Source organism: Platichthys flesus, chromosome 10 (assembly GCF_949316205.1).
Source record: "Platichthys flesus chromosome 10, fPlaFle2.1, whole genome shotgun sequence".
Lineage (NCBI taxonomy): Eukaryota > Metazoa > Chordata > Actinopteri > Pleuronectiformes > Pleuronectidae > Platichthys > Platichthys flesus.
In genome coordinates this window covers 14,774,402-14,798,964 of record NC_084954.1, presented here as the reverse complement: position 1 = coordinate 14,798,964, position 24,563 = coordinate 14,774,402, and the positions used below count along the sequence as shown (strand labels likewise).

The following is a 24,563-nucleotide window of genomic DNA, read 5'->3' as shown; positions in this document are numbered from 1 at the left end:
TACAGAGTCTATAGGGGCTTATAGCTGGGAGGTGGGGGTGCAGATAGCATTTCTTTTCGCCGTCTGAACTCCGATCACGTGGCAATAACATGCCCACATGCGTTTCCTCAGTGGATAAACAAGCCCACTTTTTTTATTAGCTGTACAGCTCTGTGCTCTAATTTCCTAGAAATCCGCTGAAAACTGGGTCAAAGGTATGTGGGAGCTGTAGAGCAGCAGAGAGGTGGAGGAACAAACAGTTCACATGTGCAGAGCATGTAATGCGGAGGGACGCACACAGAACTGTAACCTGTCATGATACAACTTAACAGAACAGTTTCCAGAGGTTCTTTGCTCACAGGCAGAAGACAAGCTGCCAACAGTGAGTCAACAACAAGGTTGGAAGTCTATGGCCTCTTGCAACACAGAAAGGTAACATGTGGTAAAGTGGCGTCACAAACACTCAGGTATTTTGATGACTCAGAACTCAGTGTGCTTTCTGCTTCCCAGTCCACAACCTGTCATCTGTTCTCTCCTTTCCTTTTGAACTGCTGACGTTGAATTCGCAATAAAGTACAATAGCACTCAGGAGAGCACATATCAACAGTCTTTCCTTAATTCAATCAAGCTGCGACTAATTTCTTGTGCACAAAAGGGAAAAAAAAAGTCATATCTCGCAATCTCAAAGACAGTGAAAAACTATTTCTGGATCCAACCTCTGATCTGGATATGCACCAAAGTTTAATGATTTCTTTCCTGATCCAATCCACGTCCTTCCTTCACGTTTCGTTGAAATCTTTCCAGTAGCTTTTGTGTAAATCAACAACAAACTAACAGACAGAGGTGACGACTTCTCCTGATGGCTATTTTTGATATATGACAGAGAAAGTGCTGCACATAGACCCCGTGCACACTTGGTATTAACGTGTGTTTTTTGTGATCTAATCTCAACGGCCCTGAGATCGAACAGGGAACCGATCATGCCATACCACATTCGGAGGTGGTGTGGGCCACATGTATCCACATTCTTTTAAATGTCCTGGCAATGTCCTGGAAGAACCTCCTCCTCAGCTGACGTCCTTTGCAATCTGAAATATGTGAACATGCCGTCATTCAAACTGTAGCACCAAGCAACAGCAACAGAAGCGATTTGCTCTGCCCTGAGTGCGTCGTCTGTGGTTTATTTATTTCTTCTTCTTCAACTTGCTCCTTCCCATCATGCATTGCATCTTTGTGAGCGGAAAAGATTAACTTGTATATTTGTATATAGTTCGGGGGAAGTGAGATCCTATAAAAATACGGAGCATTTATATTTTTAGGTAGTTTAATTGATCTTCTGTTCATTTAATCAGCCTTTATTCTGCCCCCATACTTCACCGTCACATACCAACCACACCAAAGCTCAAATTATTGGTATAAGTCAACGTGATATAAAGACACAAATTCAGGGCCTTACTAAATGTTGTCAAACAAAGTCAAAAGTCCCACGGTCTGGAGGAAACCCCATCTGCTGCTCTATAAAAAGCCTCTTCTCATGTGTTAATGGGGTTGCTATTAGCATTTATCTCTTCATCTATTTTGAGGGAACTCTTTATGATCTACATCTCACTCTGGCACCTCTCATTAGGGCTCTAACAATAAAGGCAAGTCAATCAATACATGCCCCTTACCTCACTGTTGGGATCCTTGTGGGGGATGCAGAGAGGGTATGAGACCCCTGGGTCTACCAAGAAAGATACTTTCTCACAACGCATGTGTCTGATTTTGTGTCTGAATTTATGTGCATCCTCACCAAATATGCTATAAAACCCGTCCAAAATCATATGTAGAACCATGTGAAATCTAATATAAAATCTCATTATGTTTGCTAACAACACATAGACATGGATAGACTGTGATCCCTGTGCACTTTGAACCCCTAATCAATATCTATACCGCTCCTGAGGCCCCTTGCACTCCAGGAAAAGATGTCAGTCATTACCTTCTCAACAGGAACACAGATTATGAGGAACACACACTACATGCCGCAAAGTGGGGGCGGAGGTCATGTCCTCAGGATGTGGGATTGCCCTATCAGCACCCAGAGCAGTGGCCACACACTCCAGAAACAATAACGCTGATAATGCATTTCGAAGCCCCCACGCACCTACATGCTAATGCGTACCCGGCCCGAACCCTGACCCTTGACCGTGGCTAGGCCAGTGCGGGGCTGAAGGTCACCCTGGAAGTGTGTTAAAGAGAAAGTGATTGGGCCGCTGATGGAGGCCGTCCACTTTAAAGCCCTAAAGCCCCCTCAGAGAGAGGGAACAGCTCCGTCCGCAGAGGGTCACCTCACCCCTCTCTGTGGACATGAGTGCTGTGCGGTCATGGAGGCCACTTACACTGCTCATTAATGAGGCACAAACAATGGCTAAAGATTTGGCAGTAAAGCACATGCTTTCTTTCTTTCAAGCCTCTATCAATCCACGAAGCAGAAACTGAAAGTAAAGCTCCAGATGTTTTATATTTTATTAAAGGAACAGGTTTCAGAGGAGTCAGATCAAAAGACTGAATCTGGTTTCTTGCTGAGACATGAGATGCTCGTCTTGTTTCAGTGATGCAGAAGGGAAATCACACAGCTCTGACTCCATCATCTTAAATGACAAACACTATTCTTTAATCAATTCATCATCAACTGTGGCTAATGTGAAAACTGTTTCTTCTCGTCCAAACAGAAACATGACTCACGTCCACTGGATCTTTTAATTCAATCTGTTCGGAGCTGAAACCAGGCCTGACAAAATTACAGCTCCAGCCAGAGAGCTGCCTCCTGCTTCATTTACATCTTCTATCCCTGAGGAATGACACTTTGGCTGCTCTTAATTTCATTTCCCTAATCTCATTTACACTCCAACCCACCGCAGCTGCCCCAGCCTGGTGGAGGGGTGTCAGGCTCTTGTGAGATCATCTGTGGCTGAACTATTTTCACCTCCACCAACTTGAAACGCTACAAGCTCGAGTGTCATTTAATGTAAAGCCTGAAGGTGCAGTAGTGATCAAGTAGTGGCATCAGAGAGACATTTGTAACTGTCATTAACAAGCCAGGTGCAGGTTCAGTTTAACTTCTCTGTGTAAACCACCCGACAGATGTAAGTAAGGATATAAATTGATTATCATCACAGCAGAACAGGCAAAAAAAAAAATCCCACCCCTGTTCGCTGGCATCAGTTCATCATGCTGAGACTACTGCAGCTCAGGGATTCTTTCATTCCACTTCAGTCAGGACAGAGTTCGCCAAAAAGTATTTGATTTCACGGCATCTATTGCACTTCGGTCCATCCTGGGGAGAGAGGTCCCTCACATGTGCCTCTCTCTGAGGTTCCCAAGAAGTGTTTCCCCTGTTAAAAGTTTTTTTTGGGGTAGTTTATCTTTACTCTTGAAGGTTAAGAGAGGATGTCGCACCTTTCTAAGCTCTATGAGACAAATAATGTGAATATGGGCTTTACAAATAACTGCTCTGGAACCTACCTGCCCTTCCACGAGCCTTCATGGAAAGTGAGGCAGGGGGAGCAGCAGCTGAAAAACCGGGCACAGAACAGATCAGGGACCAGTGTCAACACATGACAATGGTAAGGTTGGTTTCCGGATGAAAAGGAGGTGCAGGGTGGAGGTGGGTTGTGAAGTGACTTGCAGCGGAGGCAAGAAGAGTTGACAGGGTTCTAACACTGTGCTCAATTAAAACCTTTGCTGTAATGCATGGATGAAAATTATAATGACATTCACAAAGTAACAGCATTTTTTTAATTAAGGCTATAATGCAAGATTAATGGTTATGTCTGGAATAAATTATCAATACCTACTTGTAAGCATAAACCTATTACTTTGAGTCTTGCAGGTAATAGGAATTCATGATATAAACAAAGTTTACCTTAAAAAACTGTTATGATACATGCAAAAGCAAAAAAAACAGAGCAAACACTGATGGTATATTGATAAATGTATTCTGTGTTGTTTGGACATGACCTGATTGTTGTCATCATGGAAATTGTTAGTAGCCATGTATCGTACGGTGTGACATACACTAATAAGACGGGAATTCCCGGTTGCATGCTTTCTGCTTTGTTTGCTGAAGAGTCGTCTCACTCTGGAGGATCTTCCTGTTGTGACAGATTTAACCTGGGTGTTGAAATCTTCCCAGGCGGCTGTTGTGTTGTTTGAAATTAATATGTGACACAATATGAACCAAACCTGTAATTAAAATCATATACGTTTTTGACAGTGGAGACGGTGGAAGGAGTGGTGACATGGTGTGGAGATGGCGAGCGCCTTTTTTCGTGTTGGCTACATGATTATCACATGTTGTTGAGCCAAATCAACCTGATGTGGTGTTAACTTTGTGACAGTCGGGGGAAGCAGGTGTCAGTGCCAGTGGCAACACCTGAGGATTTTAACCATTTTTCAACATCCCTAAACACGTTTAGGTCCATTTTGTTAATCTACTGTGTGTCCTTCACCTCTTTCAGTTTAGCCAACAACCCACAAGAAAAGCTTGTTGATTTTAGTCCATTTGGATTTCCTCCTGTGTCACATGTATAAATCAAAGGTAAACAGTCAAACACAGTAGCTCAGCCGCACTGCTACACTGGGGGCAGGGTGTGTGTGTATTTGTGGTGTTAAGGGTATCGGTGGCAGTGTGTTGTAATCACACTGTGCTGAGTGGAGCGTGCGCTTGTTTTGGTCAAAAACAACACACTGAGTTTGTGTAGCACAATGAACCGCACCATGATTCGACGGCTCACTGAGTACATCTTTAACATATGTACTGCTCACTGTTTTTTTGAAAACATGCAAAAAAAATAAAATCATTGCACAATATCCCCCCGCCCCCCACTCAGGCCCACACCAGAACTGGCGTGAGACATAGACAGCTGCTGAACATATGAGAGTGAACGCTGGCGAGCAACTGGGACGTCATGAAACCAAACTGGAACAAGAAGAGGTGGGTGTTATTAAGGTGTTTTCTCATTATTTGGGTTCACACTGACCGATATGAAGTACATCTAGAAATAATGATTCCAACGTCAGTTTTTTACTTTAAATATCTTAATGTCTGACCACATTAAAAGTGTGGAAAAATATATAAGTGGAAATATTTTCCTCAGCCACTAGTTCTGCTTGCAATTTTAAGGATGTGAAAATCCTTTTGTTTAAAAAGCAAGTACCATTATGGATGGATATATGTGAGCTAATAATCAACAAATGTATCTAGTACTACATAAATGTATATAATATACGATCCAAGTACATTAATGTACATTGTGTACATGTACATCTCTGAGCTCCAGAGGTCCTTTGAAAATCTGTCGTATTTGATCACAACTGAGTCTGGAGCGTCTCAGAAGAAAAGTATTGAAGCGTGGTTTTCTGTGGCAGACAAAAAAAAACCCATCTGTTTCAAATCATGGTTTTGAGCAAAATCAAGAAAAGTCACCAGGTGTGAAGGTGATCAAAACAAGCATGTTTACTGGGCTACTAGAGGGAACTCGGTGTTCCAGTTTTTAACCCATTAGAGCATTGAGGTTAATGGTTCAGTGTGTAGGATTTAGTGGCATCTAGTGGTTAGGTTACTTGCTGTAAATATGTGAATACCTACAACCTCCCCCTCCCACTCTAAGTGTATAGGAGAGTGTTCATTGGTCTTCAGGTAATATAAAAAGTCAAAAGGTCCTCTCTAGACCCAGTGTTTGGTTTGTCTGCTATGGGCTACTGTAGAAACATGGTGTTCTGATGTGGAGGGCTATGTAGACACTGGTCTAAATATAAAGGGCTCATTCTAAGGTAACAAAAACACAACGTCCCTTTGTTCCAAGTGATTAAACACTGATTAAAAATATCATTACGAATATTATAGTCCATTTCTGATAATAGATCCCAGTAAATCCTGCACACTGGACCTTTAAGATGATTAATTTCACTCACCGATTATTTTATTTTCTGTGATAATATGGACCTTTGGCCTCTTACATCTGCTCTCAGTGAAATCTGGGCCTGTGGGGAGGTAGCGCTGATGATGGATATGGCTCCAGCCCCCCCTGTTGGCAGACACGAGCTACATTAGAGCAGCACACACAACTTAGATGTTAAAATTGGGTATACTTGAACAATCACGTCCACTGGATCTTAACAAGACCTTCTGCTCCGTGAGTCCTTTTCTTACTTGACACCATGGGAACTCCAGGCTCTCAGGTACTCTGATTGACTTTCTTAGCCTGAATCAAAAGACCCTGGAGGTTTCCTGCCATTTTTCTCTGGAGTGTTTTCTCTCAAGGAACAGGAAAGCCAGCTCTGTTTCCCACACACTCACAGAGGTTCAATATCAATGACGTTTTATTGCGGCCCACAATCGAGCAGCTGCACAGGCATTGTGACGGCGACACACTAACAAAGCTGCGGTCTTCAGAGGAGCCTTCTCATCACTGATGCAATTTACCAGAAACAGTTTTTTATCTACCCACTCCCGTTCTCTGGGACTTCTCTGTTTCAATCAGGCTCCATAATCCATTAATCAACAATCGCATCGACATGACTGTGTAGGCGTTCCTCTAAAATGTTGGTCAACAAACAAACTCCACACAACATCTTTAACAGCCAGCATGAGTCAAATGTTGTGGAATGATGTTTTGTGCTTGTTTGGATAGTTTTATCCCTTTGAAAAGATCAGGTTCTCATGTTAATCAGCCAATTGCGAGAGAGTTTCCTGTTTGAAGAGATTCTAATCGTGCTCTGCGAGTACATAAGCTGCTGTGTGGATTGATGTGGAGCCAATTGAAACTAAAACGAGAAGAAAACACAGATGCTTCAAAGGCCCAAGGGTGAGATGCCTGTTGATATTGTTATCAGCTCCCTGTAATGCAACGGATCAAACATTCAGATGTTGAGTTTCTGATGTCTCCACGGGAATATTATTTTGTCTTCAACAGCTTCTACAGTTGTTGTTATTTGTTGTAAATTTTTCACGCAAATCTAATTTAACCTATTATCTGTGCGATCACACCTGATCCACTTAGAAACAACGGACATCAGATTTTTGGGTCATAAACTCTAGTGTGTAACAAACCTGTGAAATTCGAGACTTCATCAGCCACAGGTGACAGTCCTGATGATAAAAGGTGTTTGAGTTCACTTTGCCCTGCTCTTGAGCTCAACAGAAAACTTAAACACAGATTCAGTGATGTTATTACTGCAAACATAGTCATGCAGGTTACACTGGGTTAGATATGGAAATATATACAAATTCACCCATAACATCTTAAACAATAGATTCCCTAACATTTGACCTACTGTGGGAATTGAGCTTTGCAAGATGACTTTCACACTTTGCTGATTATTATTCAGTTGTTTAATTTAACTGTGATCATTGTAAGGTTATTGATAAAAGATTCTTTTTTTCTCCTTTTGTTGAGAGCTATAGGAGAAGATAGATAACCATGTCGTTCTTGTACAGTAACGAAGCTGAAGAAGTTTAGATTAAACCAGAGGATTTAACAAGTCTGTTATGCTTTAGTCTTGCAAATAGGTGGTTTCTTTTTAGATCCTCAGACAAAGACACGCTAGTTATTTCCCCATTTCCATTCCTTATCGTATGCTAACCTCATTTGCCCCTGGCTGTCACATCGTATTTACAGTAAAAAACACCTGTATATAAAGATGGACGATATGATGGCTCCAAAAGAAAGTGAAGCCTAAACATCTCAATCGCCCCCTGGTGGCTGGCTGCAAAATGAAGGCAAACGTTTTCTCAAAGAGGGTTTTTGTCATTTTAGGTAGTTTTTATCACACTGATGTAGGTTCAGTTGTTAATTCATCTGGTAAATTTGGTTTCCTGCATAGACTCCAAAAGACCAGTTCAAGATGGGAGCAGCAATATCCCAGGATATTTGTGCTTAATTTTGTATAAAGAGAGGAGGAGGAGATGCGTTCTTCATCCTTATTTACAATCTACGTGAGAGTAGTATTAATTCTCCTCTAATTCAAATTGTCTCAAATTATTCCCTGAAATACAAATGAAGTTTGATGCAATTGCCTGAATATCATTTTGTTCATGTCAATGCTATATATAACCATCTTTTGTATCACTATTACGCAAAAAACATACAATACAATTTCATTGTCATACAGCTACATTCTGTAACTACGTGTGCAAAATAACAAAAAGAGCCAATGACAACAAGGTGCTTTTTAATCATAGTAATAATTATCAAATAATACAAATTATTAATTTGTATTATAATGTTCAATGTGTCGTAAGTCTATGGTTAAATCAAACAATTATATATTCAAATGTGAATTCCTGTTCTCAGCACCAAGCAGAAGTGTTCCTGTCCGGCAGTTTTGGAGCGAGGGTGACGTGGATCCCATTAGAAGGACTGACCTCCTGCGACGCGCATCGGAGGGTATGGGGAGATAAGCGCGTCGCTCCTGGACCCCTGCCAGGGTTTAATGGAGCAGTAGTAAATGAATTGACGGAGATGCTTGATGACCAACAACGACCCAAAACACTCAGGCTTTACTTAAAAACTGGGACAGGCTGATTTACCCTAAGCTGTTTCAGATCCAAACGATTCTATACCGGTTATGAAATTAATTCAGATTAACTGCAAATGCACTGATCAAAACAAAATAAAAAGGCAAGGAAGCATATCCTGATTCACACATCGCAATGTATTCACAGTCTCAGTTTATGCTTTCCTGCAATAAGCGCTGGCTACAAGTCAAGAATGTGAACAACAGGGGTCCGATAAGAGGTAGGGCAGAGGGGTGGGGGGTGAGCCACAGATCTGAATTCCCATGAATCACTTGGTGCAGTGACCATTAGGTGCTAGAATTCGAGTTGACCCGGGAAGAGGCTGTATCCTGGCACTAATGAATCGGAGAGCGACATGGATGACCCTCACATCGCCAAATCCAACAACACAAGCTAGTTCTCTCTGTAAAGTGAGTATCATGAGGGTGAATAGGAATCGAGTCCCGGACTGAAAAAGCTAAACAGATATTGGAGGGATTACAGACATTCATGTTCCTCGGAGGATGATCCCCTGACTCGACCTACACAACTATTGGTAGTTGTGGGTGTTTTACTAATGCTACAGCCTCAGATCCGCTATCTTTGCTGTACACATTGTTAAACATGAAATTGTTAAAGAATAAATATGTTACATTTCCTAAATGATGTGTCTAAAATTCACTAGACCTATGTTTTATATTATGTGGACTTGTGTACTAACATTATCCAAATTCTCGTTATCGCCCCAGTTTTATTTAGGGTCATTATTTACTTTCGTCATATCTGCTTCTGCTAAAGAAATTAAAGGACTTAAAACACAAATTTCAAACAACATAAGACAAAGGAAAAATCCACTGCTAGCCAGTTAGCCGCTACTAGCCAGTTAGCCAGTCAGCTTATTTCTCCTTCTGCTGTTTGTATTAGTCGTGTGTAAGGATCACGATTGTTCAGTGCAACAAGCTCTGTCACTGAAGCTCTCGTAATAAATAAACCCAAGAAGATTATGTGACAAGAAATGTTGGGGAAGACAACAACTCCCATGATTTCACTCCACTTCACAACATCATCAAACTAGGTGACCACTAGAGGCTTGAGTCACATATTGTACATTCAATTTTGTGGCACATGTGCCCCATAAATAAAGAGGTTAAAAATGTTATTCTGTGCCTCAAAGGCAACAGCAGAACGGCATCGATGAACACAAGGCTTCGAGTTAATCCATCGTTGTCTATGATTTGTGTCAAAATCAGGCAAGCAGGTCAGAACCTCTGACCCCGGGTTCCAAACAGTGTCGGAAAGATTATGTTCAGTATACTGTATGAACAGCAAGTGACCCAGCGTGACCCTGCCATGACACTCAAGTAACATCTAGGAACTAAAGGAGAGGGAGAGCTTTTCCATTATGTGGGGTCTCAGTTCATCACACTGCAGCCGAACCCAGTCTAATCCGCACCACTTAAGAGCCTCTGCAGTATCTACTTAAAGGGACATTATGCAGGAAATGTTATGCAAATGGATGTTGATCGCCTCATCCCTGCGTCAGCCACTTGTTTTGTGGCCTGTCTGCAGTGTGCCTTGCTGATCGCTGGCTTAGGGAGGAGCATAATCTTTTAACACCTATCTGACAGATTTGTCTATTGTTGTCAGATTAGACATGAGCCTGAAACTTCAGTCGGCTGCTGCATATTTTCTTTCTAACAAGCAGAGCAATGCTTCAGGGAGACACGGGGGGGCTGCGATGTTTGAGTTTACCATAGTGCATCTTTGCATAAATTAGTAGGAGTCAGTCCAGATGAGTGGGGTGATTTCTTTGTTGGTACATTGGGGGGTCTCCTAATCTGTACACATTGAGAGACCCTTACTAAGCAGATTACCTCTATAAATCTATGTCAGGATGCATTTCTGCATGTCTAGTCATGCCAAGAGGGACAGCGTGAGAATGCAGGCCCAAAACATGTTTACAGCACGAGATACACATCCTGATCTACTGTAAGCACCGTGCCACAATTAAAGTCGTCGTCGCGGCGCTGACATCTGCTGCACAGGTTGAGGTACATGCAGATAAGTTAAAAGCATTGGCTTTCAATGCCTGTATCTTCATTTGTGTCACAGAAGAGAAGTTTGCTGCTTGATCTTTGCTGATAAAAGAAGCCATTTCAGGAAAAGAATCGCTGCGTGTTGAGATATTTAGAGACCGTTTCCTGTGTTTGACATTTACCTTGGATTAAGGAACAGCATTGTGACTCACAGCTGTCAGAGGTGCAGCATGGGAGCAGAGCTGGCAACACGACGTGTGTTTGTGGGTAGGGTAGGGTGGTGGGGACCAGATGTTGCCCCCCCCCCCCCCCCCCCCCCCACGATTGGGAATAAATTCTATCACTCACACTGCAGGTGGTGGGAAAAAAGGAGGGAGGAGAAAGAGGAGAAAGAGGAGAAGAGAAGGAGTGAGTGAGAAATAACGGCAAACAGGAAGCAGGGACCTTACAACACAATGCTCGCAGAGTTTCCTGCAGGCTCAGACAGATAAGGACCAACACTTTGTTTAAAGCTGCGTTTTCACCAGCAAATGTTTCCCACTCTCTAAAAGCACTTCTTAAGATGCTTGAACAATTCTTCTGTACCACAGCTGGGACATTGTGAGTTATTGAATTTGGACAAATAATAACAAAATCCTTCACGATGCCTCAACATTTTATAAGCAGACCAGTTTGATAAAAGGAAAATACACTAAGAAAGACCACGGCCGTTATCACAATGTGGGGCCCTCTTCATAGGAGACGTGGCCTGGGAGAAACACACTGTGATGAAGGTGTGAAGGCTCGATCACAAACAATTATCACCTCCAGTATCGTCACTTGCACATTTCTTAACACTAAACATGAATCCTGGAGATGTGCATCTGAAACTATTTCATTAAAAGAGACAGTACAACATGAGGTGTTGGAACTTGGATCAAAACTTTTGATGCTGCTATTATTTCTATAACTATATTGCTTTAGTTCTTAGTGCTCGTATTAATAATGGCATTGCAGTGCAATCTGTCTGAAAAGATAGGATGAGACTAAATAAATAAGATAAATAACTCTTACAGTCCTACAATAGGGAATAGGAAAGCAAAACATCAGTAAATGTAAAAAACAAGTAAATATGGGATGTAAACATTAAAAATAATTAAAAAACAGCAATAATGTAAACTATAAATACAATGTAAATGGGATATATATACAGTGTAACCATGACTGCATAGAGAAGAAACTGAAATTGCACAGATAAATGGGTGTTAGTTGTGTATTTATGAACCCGGTCACCCTGTGAGAGACAGGATGAAACATGGCACATGAAGTTTCTGCTGGTGACAGCCTAACAATGCCCCCCTCAGCTGTGCCCTTTGCCCTTTCACCCAGGAGAGTAGAGCTGCACTTTATGTGCGCAACACGTGGCAACCATGTACGGAAAAATCGAATATTTCTGTGACAATAAGTTAATTAAATGTGAAGCTTATGGAGCATGAACCAGAAAACTGGAAACTAACTTTGTGTCTGAACGACAGTGACGTCTCGACCACTTCCTGCCTGTTTCACTCCTCAAACGTGCACAAGAAGAAACTTGGAGCAGGGACCGGATGAAGCACAAGGTGGAAACAACCTGCAAATGTAGATGCTGGAGCAATACTCACATCTACTGGTCAACTGCGGCACTGCATACAAATGTGACAATTCCGTGCAGGTCTGAATAGTGCTGGGCAATAAAACAATATCAACGATGGTCACAATTAAATAAATATAATAATATAAATACAACAAAAATACAATTTATAGTGAAATAAATGATGTTTTTATGTTTTGTTTTATGGTTTTCACTGAAATGAACGAAATAAAAATAATTCAAACTGATATGATTCTTTCAAATTGTGTAAGCCCAGTGAGGAGGTACAACACATACTTGATCTACCTTAGGTTTGTCATTCTCTGCTCTTAAAGTTTAAATAGTTTAAAACAACTTCACTCAGTAGCAAAAAACAGTCTTGGCCATATTGCCTATAACAATATCTTAAAGATTGGAAATTCACAAAGATTGTTAAACTGGGCTGTACTTCGTGAGATTATATTATTTGGGCTCCAGACGGAATCATCGCTTCATACAATATCCTAATGTGGGATATATATTTTTAAGAAAACCACACTTTCAGCTCTCATTTGTGGTTTATTCATGTAAAGTTACAGTTATACACTTACACACTGTCAATGTAGGCTGTGAATGTTGGGCCTATAAAGAAAATCCACAGTATCCTTCATGATACTGAACTGTTTTGTGAGGTCAGAGGAGCTGACTTCCACCAGTGGTCAGCTCCTCTCGGTGGGAGTGACCATGTAAATCTGCATCAAAGGGAAACAGTCACAGAGCTGGGTGGGGGGGGACCCCTCATCTGATTGGACGCCATTGTTCTTTCAAATCGAGGTGTCCTCCAGCCTTTATTGTCACCAACAGATCCTTGGGGGGTAGAAGACATCTTTTACAGTAACAGTGCACTGCCGCATGGAGCTGCTGGGGTAATGGAGGAATAACACGGGGGAAACATGGCAGAGGCCTGTCAGAGACGTGATAAACCCACCAAGCTGAGGGAAGAGCTGAGCTGCATGCTGGTCGGTGATGGAGCTGTGGGGAAGACCAGCATGATCATCAGCTACATCTTCAATGGATACCGCAGCGAGTACAGGCAAACCGCCTTTGATGTTTTTACTGGTAAGTCAATGTTATTTTTTTCTATTAAGGACATCACCAAATACTTGTCATACTTCTTATACTTATTTCTGTTTGACCTCCAGGTTTGGTTCATGTGAACGGCCTCCCAACTCGGATCAAACTGATAGATACAGCAGGACAGGTACATGCTCCACTCCACATCATGATTTATTTGCCACTTAGGTTTTACCACACTTATCCTCCTCTCCCATCATTTGAATTGCCAGGAGGAGTTTGGACATCTACGTTCTCTGTGCTACGCCCATGTGGACGTCTTCATCCTCTGCTTCAGCCTGGTCAACCCCGTCTCCTTCGAAAACATCACATCCAAATGGATCCCGCAGATCCGGGCCGGCAACCCAACCTCTCCTATAGTCCTGGTTGGAACTCAGTCCGACCTCAGCCACAATGTGGACGTACTTATTCATCTGCACCAGCGGAGCACCAAACCAGTGCACTGCAGCCGGGCCAGAAGGCTGGCACGCAGGATCAGAGCTCACGACTACGTGGAGTGTTCAGCTCTGACACAAAACAACCTCAAACATGTGTTTGACTGTGCTGTATCTGCTGCCATTCAGCACAAGCACACTGGCACTATACCTAAAAAGATCAGCCTAATTAAACGTTCAAAGCTTTTTTCTGTTTGGAGGAAGATCTTTGGATACTTCTGAATCAAAGAGTGATTTGAATTTTCTCAGTGTCTTTTCAGTCATGACAAACTATGCTTTTTTTCTGATGATAATTATATTTCTTTGCAAAAAGAGGATTCTGCACTAAAAGAAAAGGACTTAAACTGTGCACTGACACCCATGCTTCGGGTCCTGCAAGAAATGTGATTATCAGTGGGCTCTTTCCCCCTTGACTCTTTGTGTTTTGTCTATGTTGTTCATATTTTTGTGTGAGTATGTGAGTTTTGTATTAAATGCACTACAGTGTTACAACAATTTCCTCTTCAGTTTCTGTTTTTTTCAATCAGAGTTTTAAAAGTGTCTGTAGATTTAAAACACTTTGTCTGGAGATCCTTCTGTAGCGGATACTGTCAGTGAGGAAATGGAGGGAAAACACAACGTGAGATTTGGGACAAATGGTCACCTGCTGCTGCTTTGAAGTGCTACTTTGCAAAACAAAAGCCGCTTAAATCTGGCCTCTGATTGAAAGCTCATGCTGAGGCATGCTTCCAACAATTACTTTCAAAACACCCACCCACGTGGAAAGTCCTATTTAGGCACAACTGTGATAAAATACTTTTAATAATTACAGTAATTAAGGTTTGCTCAAGATGATTGTGATTCCAGAGAAACTGTATCACACAACTCACACCACAAGAGGTAGCTAGAATAGGTTTCTCGTTTTTATATTTTCTGTGGATTCATGTTTACAGCTTTTCAATAAAGAAATATGAAATCCTGACAAAAATCATAAAGACAATAAGGAAGTAATGACAAAGGGTAAAGTAATCTTGACTTAATATGGCACTGACTATGTGCAGCACACAATATGCATTATATCATATAAAATGTTAACTTTTGAAGTTAATTTAAATATGCAATACAATTTCTAAAATGATATCCTGTCACACTGTATTTTTTACATTTCCTTGTGTTTATAGAAATTGATAGATGGATGTAGTTTATTGCTCCCTGGAAAAGGGTTAGGGTTATTCATTTAATCTATGTTTCTTTACTGTCCTCTTTTCTGCTGTAACACTGCAAATTTCACAAAAGTGATTAATGACATTGTAATTGTCAAGGTTTTATTGTGGATCAGTCAAGCACCTTTTTTTTTTCAGCATCACTTTAACATTGAGGTGTTCTTTGACCATCTTGGTTTTCATTTACAAATAAGCATGAGAGTGAGATTCCTCTTAAGTTTTATTAATTTTATTTTAAATAGATATTTATACTATTTTTAAAATCATTTGTAGATAGAAGCTTGTTGAGTACATTTGTATTTTTCTTTTATAAATCTTGATTTGTCTGTGTTGAAAATTAAGTATTTCCATTTTGTGCTTCAGATATTTATTCATTATACTATATTACTTTTATTGATTCAATAGGGGCAATGTACTTAACAAACAAGGGAAGTGTGATGTTCGTTTCTGCGCAGGAAGTTAATAAAAAAAAAATATGAAAAGTAAATATTCACCACTTTCAAATTTTCTCCAAATTTTGGTTAGAATTTAAGCACGTTAAAGCCCTCAAAAAGCCAATTAATTTGCCTGAAAGATATTAATAATTATCCCTACAATTTCAATAGGGCCTCACTGTCTGTCAGTGCTTGGGCCCTAAATATTATAAAGATAGAAAGACTACAGTTTTCAGAATACATGTCTGCAGATGCACGGGAAAACAAACAGGTCTTCGAAGGACTACGCTTCCCATCATGCAGCAGCCCGTTACCCTCCTCTGACCCTGTGACTGAAAATAATCTGATCAGCTGATCTGACCTGGCAACAAAATAACGTAGCTAGAGAGAAGCTCTGCCAGGGAGGGGGCTGAAGAACAAAACAATGACACTGCTCGGACGGATCCAAACCCAGTGACACTTTTTAAAAAGAATAAAGACATTGAAACGGATCCCCGCGGGTTCAGCTCCCGGTTTGAAGAGTCCTCAGCTGTTCGCAGCTCTTTGCCGTCGTGTGCTGTGTTTGTTGATGTGTTGTTCCAGCTCAGTTGACAGACAAGGAGGCTAACTGCTGCTGCTGCTGCTGCTGTGGACGGCTGCGCTCTGCCAGGACTCGCTGCCCTTGTAATAACAGACTTTATCTGGGTAATAACACTTGAATCTGTGCGTCAGGACCAGCCAGCTGTGAGCCCAGTCTTCCTGTGCGGATGCCACTTTATTTATCGAGTTTTCTAGCTAGCTACTGAGGGCGAGTTTGCTAGCCAACTAGCTAGCTAGCCTGTTGTTGTTAGCGTCAACGTTTGCACATTCATCTCTTCAGGGAGAGATTATCGCCTCGCTCGGTCTGCACAGGTGTCTGTTTTACTCTAATACTTTTATATCTGATAGACCGGGATATGTTTTAGCTAACGAGGCAGCTAAATGCTAACTTCAACAAGCTAGGTGATAGTTGTAATACTGATCTGTTGTTACCTAGGGAGACGCCTTTCCCCCACTTTATTCTAGTTGCACTACATTATATTATCAAAGCTGTTTTTGTAATTCATGATGCTAAGAGGGATTTTATAAATTGCACCCATTGTAGTTACTGTCAGCAGCTCTTTTAAGTAGGTTTTTGTATTTTGGAAACTTCAGTTGCCAGTATTAGTTATATGTGGTGCTTTTTGCAATAATAGCAATTGGAAATAGCTGGTACTGCTGTCAAAGCTGTTCCAACAAGCACTGCTCTGTGTTCAAGTTTACCTTGTAGGAAACGATGAGCGGGCATGGCTCATCTTTAGAGAAAGGAGTAAACACCAGTCTAATATGTCAAGAAAGTTATGTCTGTGGTGGCTCCGAGGAGGCCGCCTTCGAGTGTAATGAGTGCAAAAGCCTGCAGTGTGTTCGCTGTGAGCTGGAGCTCCACAGTCAGGAGCGTTTGAAGAACCATGAGAGGGTTCAGATCGTCCCCGGGCATGTCCCGTACTGTGACAACTGTAAAGGAGGTAATGGAGACAATGGCAAGCGCCACAGGTCTGTGGTCCGCTGCCAGAATTGCAAAGTTAACCTGTGCCAGGACTGTCAGAAACGCACCCACAGTGGAGGCAACAAGAAGAAACACCAGCTCACATCTTATCCTCCACCCCCCAAACCTGCAGAGGTCATTACTGTCCAAACACCTGTTCCGCCCGCTGTTCAAATAGCAGACGAGATCAACTCCCAGAGGTCCAGACTCCTGGAGAAGGTTTCCAGCTTTCTATTGGTTGATGAGAATGAGGAAATGCAGGTGAGTTGTAGAACTGTTGTTATCACAACACCAAATATTTGTATCTTTGTGTACATTCAAGTGATTTTTTTTCACTTGTAAATTTCTATCTTGTTCATCCAAAGATAAAAGATGAAGCTTCCTTCATGAAGAGCCTGAGCTGCTTCCCTGACCAGCTCCTGAAGGTGGTGGCAATCTTCGGTAACACTGGAGAGGGCAAGTCTCACACCCTGAACCACACATTCTTCATGGGAAGAGAAGTGTTCAAGACCTCTCCCACACAGGAGTCGTGCACGGTGGGCGTGTGGGCAGCGTTTGACCCCATCCACAAAGTCGTGGTCATCGATACAGAGGGTCTGCTTGGAAACAGTTCAAAACAGGGCCAGAGAACCCGTCTCTTGCTCAAGGTGCTCGCTATCTCCGACCTTATCATTTACCGTACCCACACCGACCGTCTCCACGATGACCTCTTCAAGTTCCTCGGGGATGCCTCGGATGCCTACTTGAAGCATTTCACCAAGGAGCTGAAGGCCACGACAGCCCGCTGTGGCCTGGATGTCCCGCTGTCCACCCTGGGCCCGGCGGTGGTTATCTTCCATGAAACCGTTCACACTAAGTTGCTTGGCTCAGGTAAAATATCTCAACAACACAAAACTTTAAAAGAATTCAAAAGTTTCAATAAGAGCAATGCATTGAGAAGATTGTAGGTCTTCATCACCATAAGGGAAGAGAGGTGGTGTCTTTAAAGTAAAATACAGGTTAACACTGTGGTTAATTACAGAGATCTCAAATATAAGCCTGTAGTGTCTCTCTCTCTATCTTTTTCGGCACCGGAGGCTGCATATGGAATTCCAACTTCTTTTGAAATGTGTAAACACCGAAAAATGACACATTCTAAAAACCTTTGTAACACACTTGAAAGATTTCAGCTTTTCATGTTTTAGTCCAGTTTCTGCAGCCTTAACATCTCTGTGACCCCGTGTCTGTAGTTAACCACAAATTAAAAGGAATTTTTAAAACTTTAATGCAAGCACTGGTTTCTAGTTATGTCGCGATGATGTGAAAACCTGCAGAGGCGTGCACTTTGCCTCAATTAGGTAAATCCCCCTGAAAAGCATTGTTTCTGCTTGTTGTCAGATATGTAGTATGATTGAATGCTGCAATAAAACAACTGACAGAAGTAAAAAAAAAAAAAAGGCCGGATATTCAATGTGGAGCATTTTGTCACTCAAATAGAGTGCAGCTCTGTAGACATTTATGAAAATTTATTTAAGATATGGTCTGCTTTGCTATATAAAGTATAATTTGTAGAAAACGTGCTAATCCCTGAAGGAACACTGGTGTAAACCTTAAAGAACTGGCACAACAAATAACAAGTAACTAGCTCCATCTGTTTGCTGACTGCACAAACATGTGGTGATAGAATGTCTGCTATGTAATTGTAATATACTTTCCACCTTTGTTTCATGTTTAGATAAGTCATCTGAGTCTGTAGACCGGCTGCTGTCGGAGCGCTTCAGGAAGCTTTCCCGTTTCCCGGAGGCCTTCAGCTCTGTTCAGTACTGGGGCACGCAGACCCTCAACCCCCCCACCGACTTCCGTGGCCTGCAGAATAAACTGGAGCAGCTCCTGGATAACAACGCCACCCGCTCCCCACGCACCCCTTTGGTCATCTTCAAAGCCCTGCAGGTAGGGCTGTGTAAAGTGGACCTCCATCTTGCGTCAGAATGGCTTGTAGTTGCAAATTAAAAGCAGAACTTGAATTTAGCAAGTTATATGGTATTACATTCTGGTTCTCTCCTGCAGGCACTGAGCGAGCGCTTCAGTGGGGAAATTGTAGGTGAGCTGACGGCCCTCAGCTGCTTCTTTCCTGATGAATACTTCACCTGCTCCTGCCTGTGCCTCAGTTGTGGGTTAGTACTTGTCTTTTTAAAACTTGTATCTGTATTTTTTCTTCATTTATTCACACGCCTATCATTTTTTACCATAGTTCTGGCTGCAAAAACAGCATGAACCACTTAGGAGAGGGAGTGGGCCACGAGGCGAAGCATCGATGTCGTTACTCTGCTCAATATGATAATCGCATTTACACCTGTAAGGTAAGAACAGTGGGTCACCTGCATCAGTTAGATGGACCTCAGTCAAAGACTATGTAATTTACAATGCCTACATAGAGCCTAATATTAAAGTCATTTTATGCCACATTGCCACAGGCTTGCTATGAAGGAGGAAAGGAGGTCATCGTTGTCCCGAAGACCTCGGCCTCCTCAGACTCTCCATGGTTGGGCCTCGCCAAATACGCTTGGTCTGGGTGAGTTGGCGGAGAGAATGACCTGCAGGGTCAAATGTTATGAGAGATGGGATAGGCTCTCGTAACACTCTGGCATAAAATCTAACTTTTCTCTTCACGCCCGACCTATATGTCCCAGAGCAAATAATACCTCAAATTGCATGTGCATTAATATATATTTTCACAGAGACTGAGTTGTACATATGTGTGTGTGTTCAGGTATGTTATTGAATGTCCCAACTGTGATGTGATCTATCGGAGTCGTCAGTTCTGGTATGGGAACCAGGACCCTGTGGATACAGTTGTGCGAACGGAGATCCAGCACGTATGGCCAGGGGTATGAATAACAGAGCTATTTTATTTATTTAACCAACCGAACTGGACTTATACAAATGGATAACCATTTATTCACTAATTTAAATAAATCCTTTCTTCATTTCGCAGTCGGATGGCTTTTTAAAGGACAATAGCAATGCAGCACAGCGTCTTCTGGATGGAGTCAACCTAGTGGCCCAGTCTATGTCAGAGCTCAGTGTCAAGCCTGCTAAGGCCGTCACCTCTTGGCTGACGGATCAGATCGCCCCGGCCTACTGGAAACCCAACTCCCTCATCCTGGTGAGTGACACTCAGCCCCTCCCACTTCCAACAGCCAAGTCAACACTTCAGTGTCCACAGGGATGTTTACTGTCTGTGGTTCCAGATAGAACTTGGATAGACTCAGTTTGGTTTCTCTTCCCTACAACAACAGCTTTTGTTCTTATTTTTGCTCCCGTACAAGGTGTGCCATAAGTGTCAGGCAGTCTTCCAGGACAACGACAACAAGCATCACTGCCGTGCCTGTGGGGAGGGCTTCTGCGATGGCTGCTCTTCCAAAGCCGCGCCCGTCCCTGAGAGAGGCTGGGGTCTCGCCCCTGTCAGAGTCTGCGATGTCTGCTTCGAGCAGAGAGCCTCGTACGAAGGTACGCACTCTCTCAATAATGTCAAATGTCTCCCTGTTTTTAATCATCTGTGTGTTGTAAAGCTATTAATGTCAGGGGAGTTGTGACCTCAGCAAGGATATTTTCTTTACGCAGAGCGGCTTGAGGCAGAACTTGATGAGGAGGAAAGTGGAACCTTGGCCAGGAAAGTTGGAGAGGCGGTTACCAACACCATAGGGGTTGTGGTGACGGCTATTGACATCCCACTTGGTGAGTGTTACCCTCAACAAAACCTTAAGAGCGTTGTTAGGCAACAGGAATTAATTGGGTGCCCTCTGGTGGCAGAGGTGAATTGTACAGCAAGAATGAAAAGCAGTAAATTCTTGTATCTTATTAAACCTCACAAAGGTGGGGGCGGCATATAGCTCACCTAGTAGAGCTGCCGCCTCAAACCACAGTGGCCCGGGTACGATTCGACCCGCGGCCATTTATGCATATCCTCCCCCACTCTCTCCCTCTGTCATCCCTTCAGAGCTCACTCTCTGTCCTATCCATTATAAAAATCAAAATATCATTTGGAATATATATATATAATTTTTTATTTGTTATATATATATATATTTATATATATATGTATGTATATAACAGATTAAAAATAATTTCACAAAGCTGTAATGGGGGAGTCAAGCCAACCGAGCCTACTAATAAGGAATATAGGATGGCCTAGTGGCGAACTCATGGTAGACCCTGTACCATTAACAGAAAGGTCACAGGTCTCTTTTTACTCACTATAAATACTGCAAATCTCAGACATCAAGGAATCGATATATCAGATGATCTGTAACCATAAAGGATGCGTTTTGAATAATCATTCACAAATGAGTTGGTCTCATAGGGCATCATGAGAACAGCTGCTATGATAAGGTTTATCTCAAATTATTCACTATACATACTCAAATACACCAGGAATCTTTGGCAATATTTTACCTTCAGGTTGTTGCTTAATGCGTGTCTTACAAATGAAACTTCAAACAGTTTGTTTTTCCGAAATTCTATTCATTTTCATTATTAAAATACATCATAAAGTTACATAAGCGTACTGTAGATCTATATTTAGTGCTAAAGGGCATAGACGAACATGTTTTTGATAACTTGATATCCTGCTAAAAACATCTCCATATCCCACACATCCCAAAAATACCCCACAGCATGGTACGTTTGATTCAAAACAAATTAGGCCTTCTTATTTCCAAATCCTTGTCTTGTTTCTGAGTTTCATGTGTAACTGGAGCCTAGACAGCTTTCATGCAATGTCACAGTAGTACGGATTGCGTGGCATATACATGGAGGTACTGCAGATACCAAGTGTAAAAGAAGTGGCTAATGGAGTATTTGTACTTTTATATGAGAGTTCATGTGTGGTATCGAGTTTTCCAGGAAACCAGTAGAGAGAGGAACTATAGTGACCAGGTTGATTTATTAAACAATTTTAAACTAGGCAAGGGCACTATGAGAGTTCGTACCTCTGCCAAATCTAATGCCCATTTAAAAGGCAAACCATTTCCTTATATTGAAACCATCTATGGATGTTATGTTACGTGTTCCCTGTAGGCCTGGTGAAAGATGCTGCCCGTCCTGCGTACTGGGTGCCTGACCAGGACATCCTGTCCTGCCACAACTGCCAACGTGAGTTCACTGCCAAACTGTCCAAGCATCACTGCCGCGCCTGTGGCCAAGGAGTGTGCGACGACTGCTCCCCGGAGCGTCGGCCAGTTCCGTCGCGTGGCTGGGACCACCCCGTGCGCGTGTGCACCAGCTGCAACCAGAAGCCCGGAGAACTTTAACGGGAACGGCCTTCCTTTCCTCAGAGCACCGGAGAGAACCACTCACCCACCCAGCTAGCAGTCTGCCACTGCTTTACCTCTGTTACTCCAATGGTTCTGTCTTGTGTCTGCGGCAAGGAAGTTTCTAGGCATATATGTTTAGATATATAGGACATTTAGATGATATGGGATTTCAGAGTTCCTGTGGCCTTTTGTAGAACAGCCAGAACACGTGAGGTACTTGACTTGAGTGTGAAACCTGCCTTTCCACTCAGACTGAATACTTTGATTCTTTATTGACACAAATCCCTAATTTTATGTTAAATAAGGCTGTTCAGCTATTTTTCTACTATCAGAAAGTATTTAAAAAAAATGCATAACTTAAAGAATATTAGGTAGTCAAGAACCCCATGGGGTTGTGTGATTAGTTTCCAGTAATTCTTATAATCGAGTGTTGTTTCTCTGATGTAGTACGTGTAATGGCAAGGAGATATTTTATATCCGTGCAGGTATACCTGCTCCATTGCATGCTGTATTGCAACATTTTTTTTGTTTTGTTATTGCACTAAGCCTTTTTCAGCTGTTATAGGCTGTTGCTTACCATGGCCAAAAAGCCAGATATCCAGATGATCAAGTCGTCTGTCCCAAACTCGTCTGATATCCAAGGTCTGGAGCGTGGATATCTGGTGTGCCAAAAGTCATTCAGGTCAATATGTCTGTGCTGGAATGATGTTTTAATTTTTCTCATGTCATTTTTGGTTGTATGAAGACATATAACTATGTTAGAGGAGTGTATATTTGAAATCTTGAAAATTATTTATATATTGAAGAAAAACAAAAAAATAACCTATTATCACTCTGGCATGCATGACAGTCCGAGAGTTCCATGGCCTTTTAACTTGCTCAGAGGACAGGCTCTGAAGAAACCTCACTACTTCTTTTACCAAGCCGTATTTTATTATATACATGTTATAAAATGTAGTTATTTTGTGTGTTCAGATTGTTTTTTTGACAATTCTTTTTTATTTGCTTGTGTGTAGCAAACATCATTGTTTTTCTGAACTGAATAATATCTCAATGTATCATTTTTTGTTATGTTATTTTCATGCCTCCGGGTCTCTGTAGACACAATGACTGTCCTCCTGACGAAGCTCAACAGATTTTTGTTCAGCTCATCAAAGCTTAGTTTTTCCATTATTTTACATTTGATATGGAAAAGTATTATATATTTTTGGTAGACATCAGTTACTGTATGACTACTTATACTTTGTAGTGACCACACGTGAACCACCCTTTTTCCACATAATTTTGGTTTTGTCAATGTTACACTGAAAAACAAAGTCTCCAATGTGGCAATGACGAAATATTCAATCATATTAAGTGACTAAGAGCTTTAACTTGTCTTGCATCATTTTTGTGTTATTGAGACACAATGTGGCATACAAAGCACAAGGTGATGCCTTTAACACATGCTTGTATTTTATTGTTAAAAATTAGAGGGACAAAAAAAAAAGGGGTTTGTGTCGATTGTAAGCTTTGTAGATAAAGTTGCTTCTCCCTTTTCTGCTCCTTACGTGGAACTTTTTGGTTCTGATGTCTGATGGGAACATGTTGTGTCTGCTTCGTCTCAAAATAGATTTATCTTGTCTGAATGTTGCATCACACACACACACACATGCCTCTGAGACGCTAATATTGCACAGGGGTAGAATAGGAAATACATCATGTCAGATCACTTGTGCAGGACTTTGTTCTCCTGCAAATATGTGCAGTGTGTCGCTTCAGATATCCTTTGTGGTGTCCAGTATTTGTATTTTTTTCCCATAGATTGGGTGCAACTAGGAACACTCACTTGCACACTACATATCGAGTGGGAATGACTGTGCGTTTTAAAAATGTGGGGAACTAACTTGAAACGGTGGATGTGTGCTGAATTGGTGGAAGATTTGCATATGATTAAAGTTGTATCAGCTCCCTTCTGTCATAACAGAACATGGCATTGCCTCCCTGTCTTTAGTGTGTGTCTTTTTGTGCGCGTGTGTGTTTTAAATCTCCCTGTGTAACACCACTTACTGTATGTGGGAGGAATAGATCGTGTGCACGCCTCGCTTCCATTCCTCTTCCAGCACTCCAGCTCCAACATAAAGTCAGGGAAGTTTATTAGCCCGGTGCTTATTAATGATGATACATGATTTATAATTATTTTAATAAATAATTACAACAGCTAACATGTTGATAATTCTGTGCCACTCATCCAAAGGGGGGGGGGGCAGTTCCACTGACATGTCACCCAGCTCCAGTGAGGGTCTCTTTAAAAGTGTTGTTATTCACTTGTGCACAATTCAAATAGAAGGGAAAACCCTTTAAAATAATTTTTGACAGTTTACCCTCGTCCGGCCAC

General features: G+C 41.8%; 2 protein-coding genes and 1 long non-coding RNA gene across 3 annotated transcripts; all 3 read left to right on the top strand.

Annotated features, from left to right (window-relative positions):
- Positions 1-4,843: 4,843 nt before the first annotated feature.
- LOC133962486 (uncharacterized) lies at positions 4,844-9,184 on the top strand. The gene is made up of 2 exons (XR_009922128.1): positions 4,844-4,957; positions 8,319-9,184. It is a non-coding gene; the product is annotated as an uncharacterized LOC133962486 (long non-coding RNA).
- A 3,264-nt stretch (positions 9,185-12,448) lies between these two features.
- Positions 12,449-14,180, top strand: LOC133962140 (rho-related GTP-binding protein RhoU-like). Its single transcript, XM_062397606.1, has 3 exons — positions 12,449-13,264; positions 13,348-13,406; positions 13,492-14,180. The coding sequence occupies exons 1-3, from the start codon at positions 13,099-13,101 to the stop codon at positions 13,933-13,935; spliced, it is 669 nt and encodes a 222-aa protein (XP_062253590.1). The 5' UTR covers positions 12,449-13,098; the 3' UTR covers positions 13,936-14,180.
- A 1,566-nt stretch (positions 14,181-15,746) lies between these two features.
- LOC133962024 (zinc finger FYVE domain-containing protein 1-like) lies at positions 15,747-24,158 on the top strand. Its single transcript, XM_062397457.1, has 11 exons — positions 15,747-17,153; positions 17,258-17,762; positions 18,607-18,821; positions 18,939-19,045; positions 19,123-19,231; positions 19,346-19,443; positions 19,642-19,759; positions 19,867-20,037; positions 20,201-20,381; positions 20,496-20,609; positions 21,951-24,158. The coding sequence occupies exons 1-11, from the start codon at positions 16,644-16,646 to the stop codon at positions 22,181-22,183; spliced, it is 2,361 nt and encodes a 786-aa protein (XP_062253441.1). The 5' UTR covers positions 15,747-16,643; the 3' UTR covers positions 22,184-24,158.
- Positions 24,159-24,563: the final 405 nt, after the last annotated feature.

Coding starts and splice junctions, on each gene's coding strand:
- LOC133962140 (XM_062397606.1), top strand. CDS start 13,099: ATGGCAGAGGCCTGTCAGAGACGTGATAAACCCACCAAGCTGAGGGAA. Junction 13,265..13,347: donor CGCCTTTGATGTTTTTACTG/GTAAGTCAATGT, acceptor TTTGACCTCCAG/GTTTGGTTCATGTGAACGGC. Junction 13,407..13,491: donor TGATAGATACAGCAGGACAG/GTACATGCTCCA, acceptor TTGAATTGCCAG/GAGGAGTTTGGACATCTACG.
- LOC133962024 (XM_062397457.1), top strand. CDS start 16,644: ATGAGCGGGCATGGCTCATCTTTAGAGAAAGGAGTAAACACCAGTCTA. Junction 18,822..18,938: donor TCATCTTCAAAGCCCTGCAG/GTAGGGCTGTGT, acceptor TCTCTCCTGCAG/GCACTGAGCGAGCGCTTCAG. Junction 19,760..19,866: donor TCCAGCACGTATGGCCAGGG/GTATGAATAACA, acceptor TTCATTTCGCAG/TCGGATGGCTTTTTAAAGGA.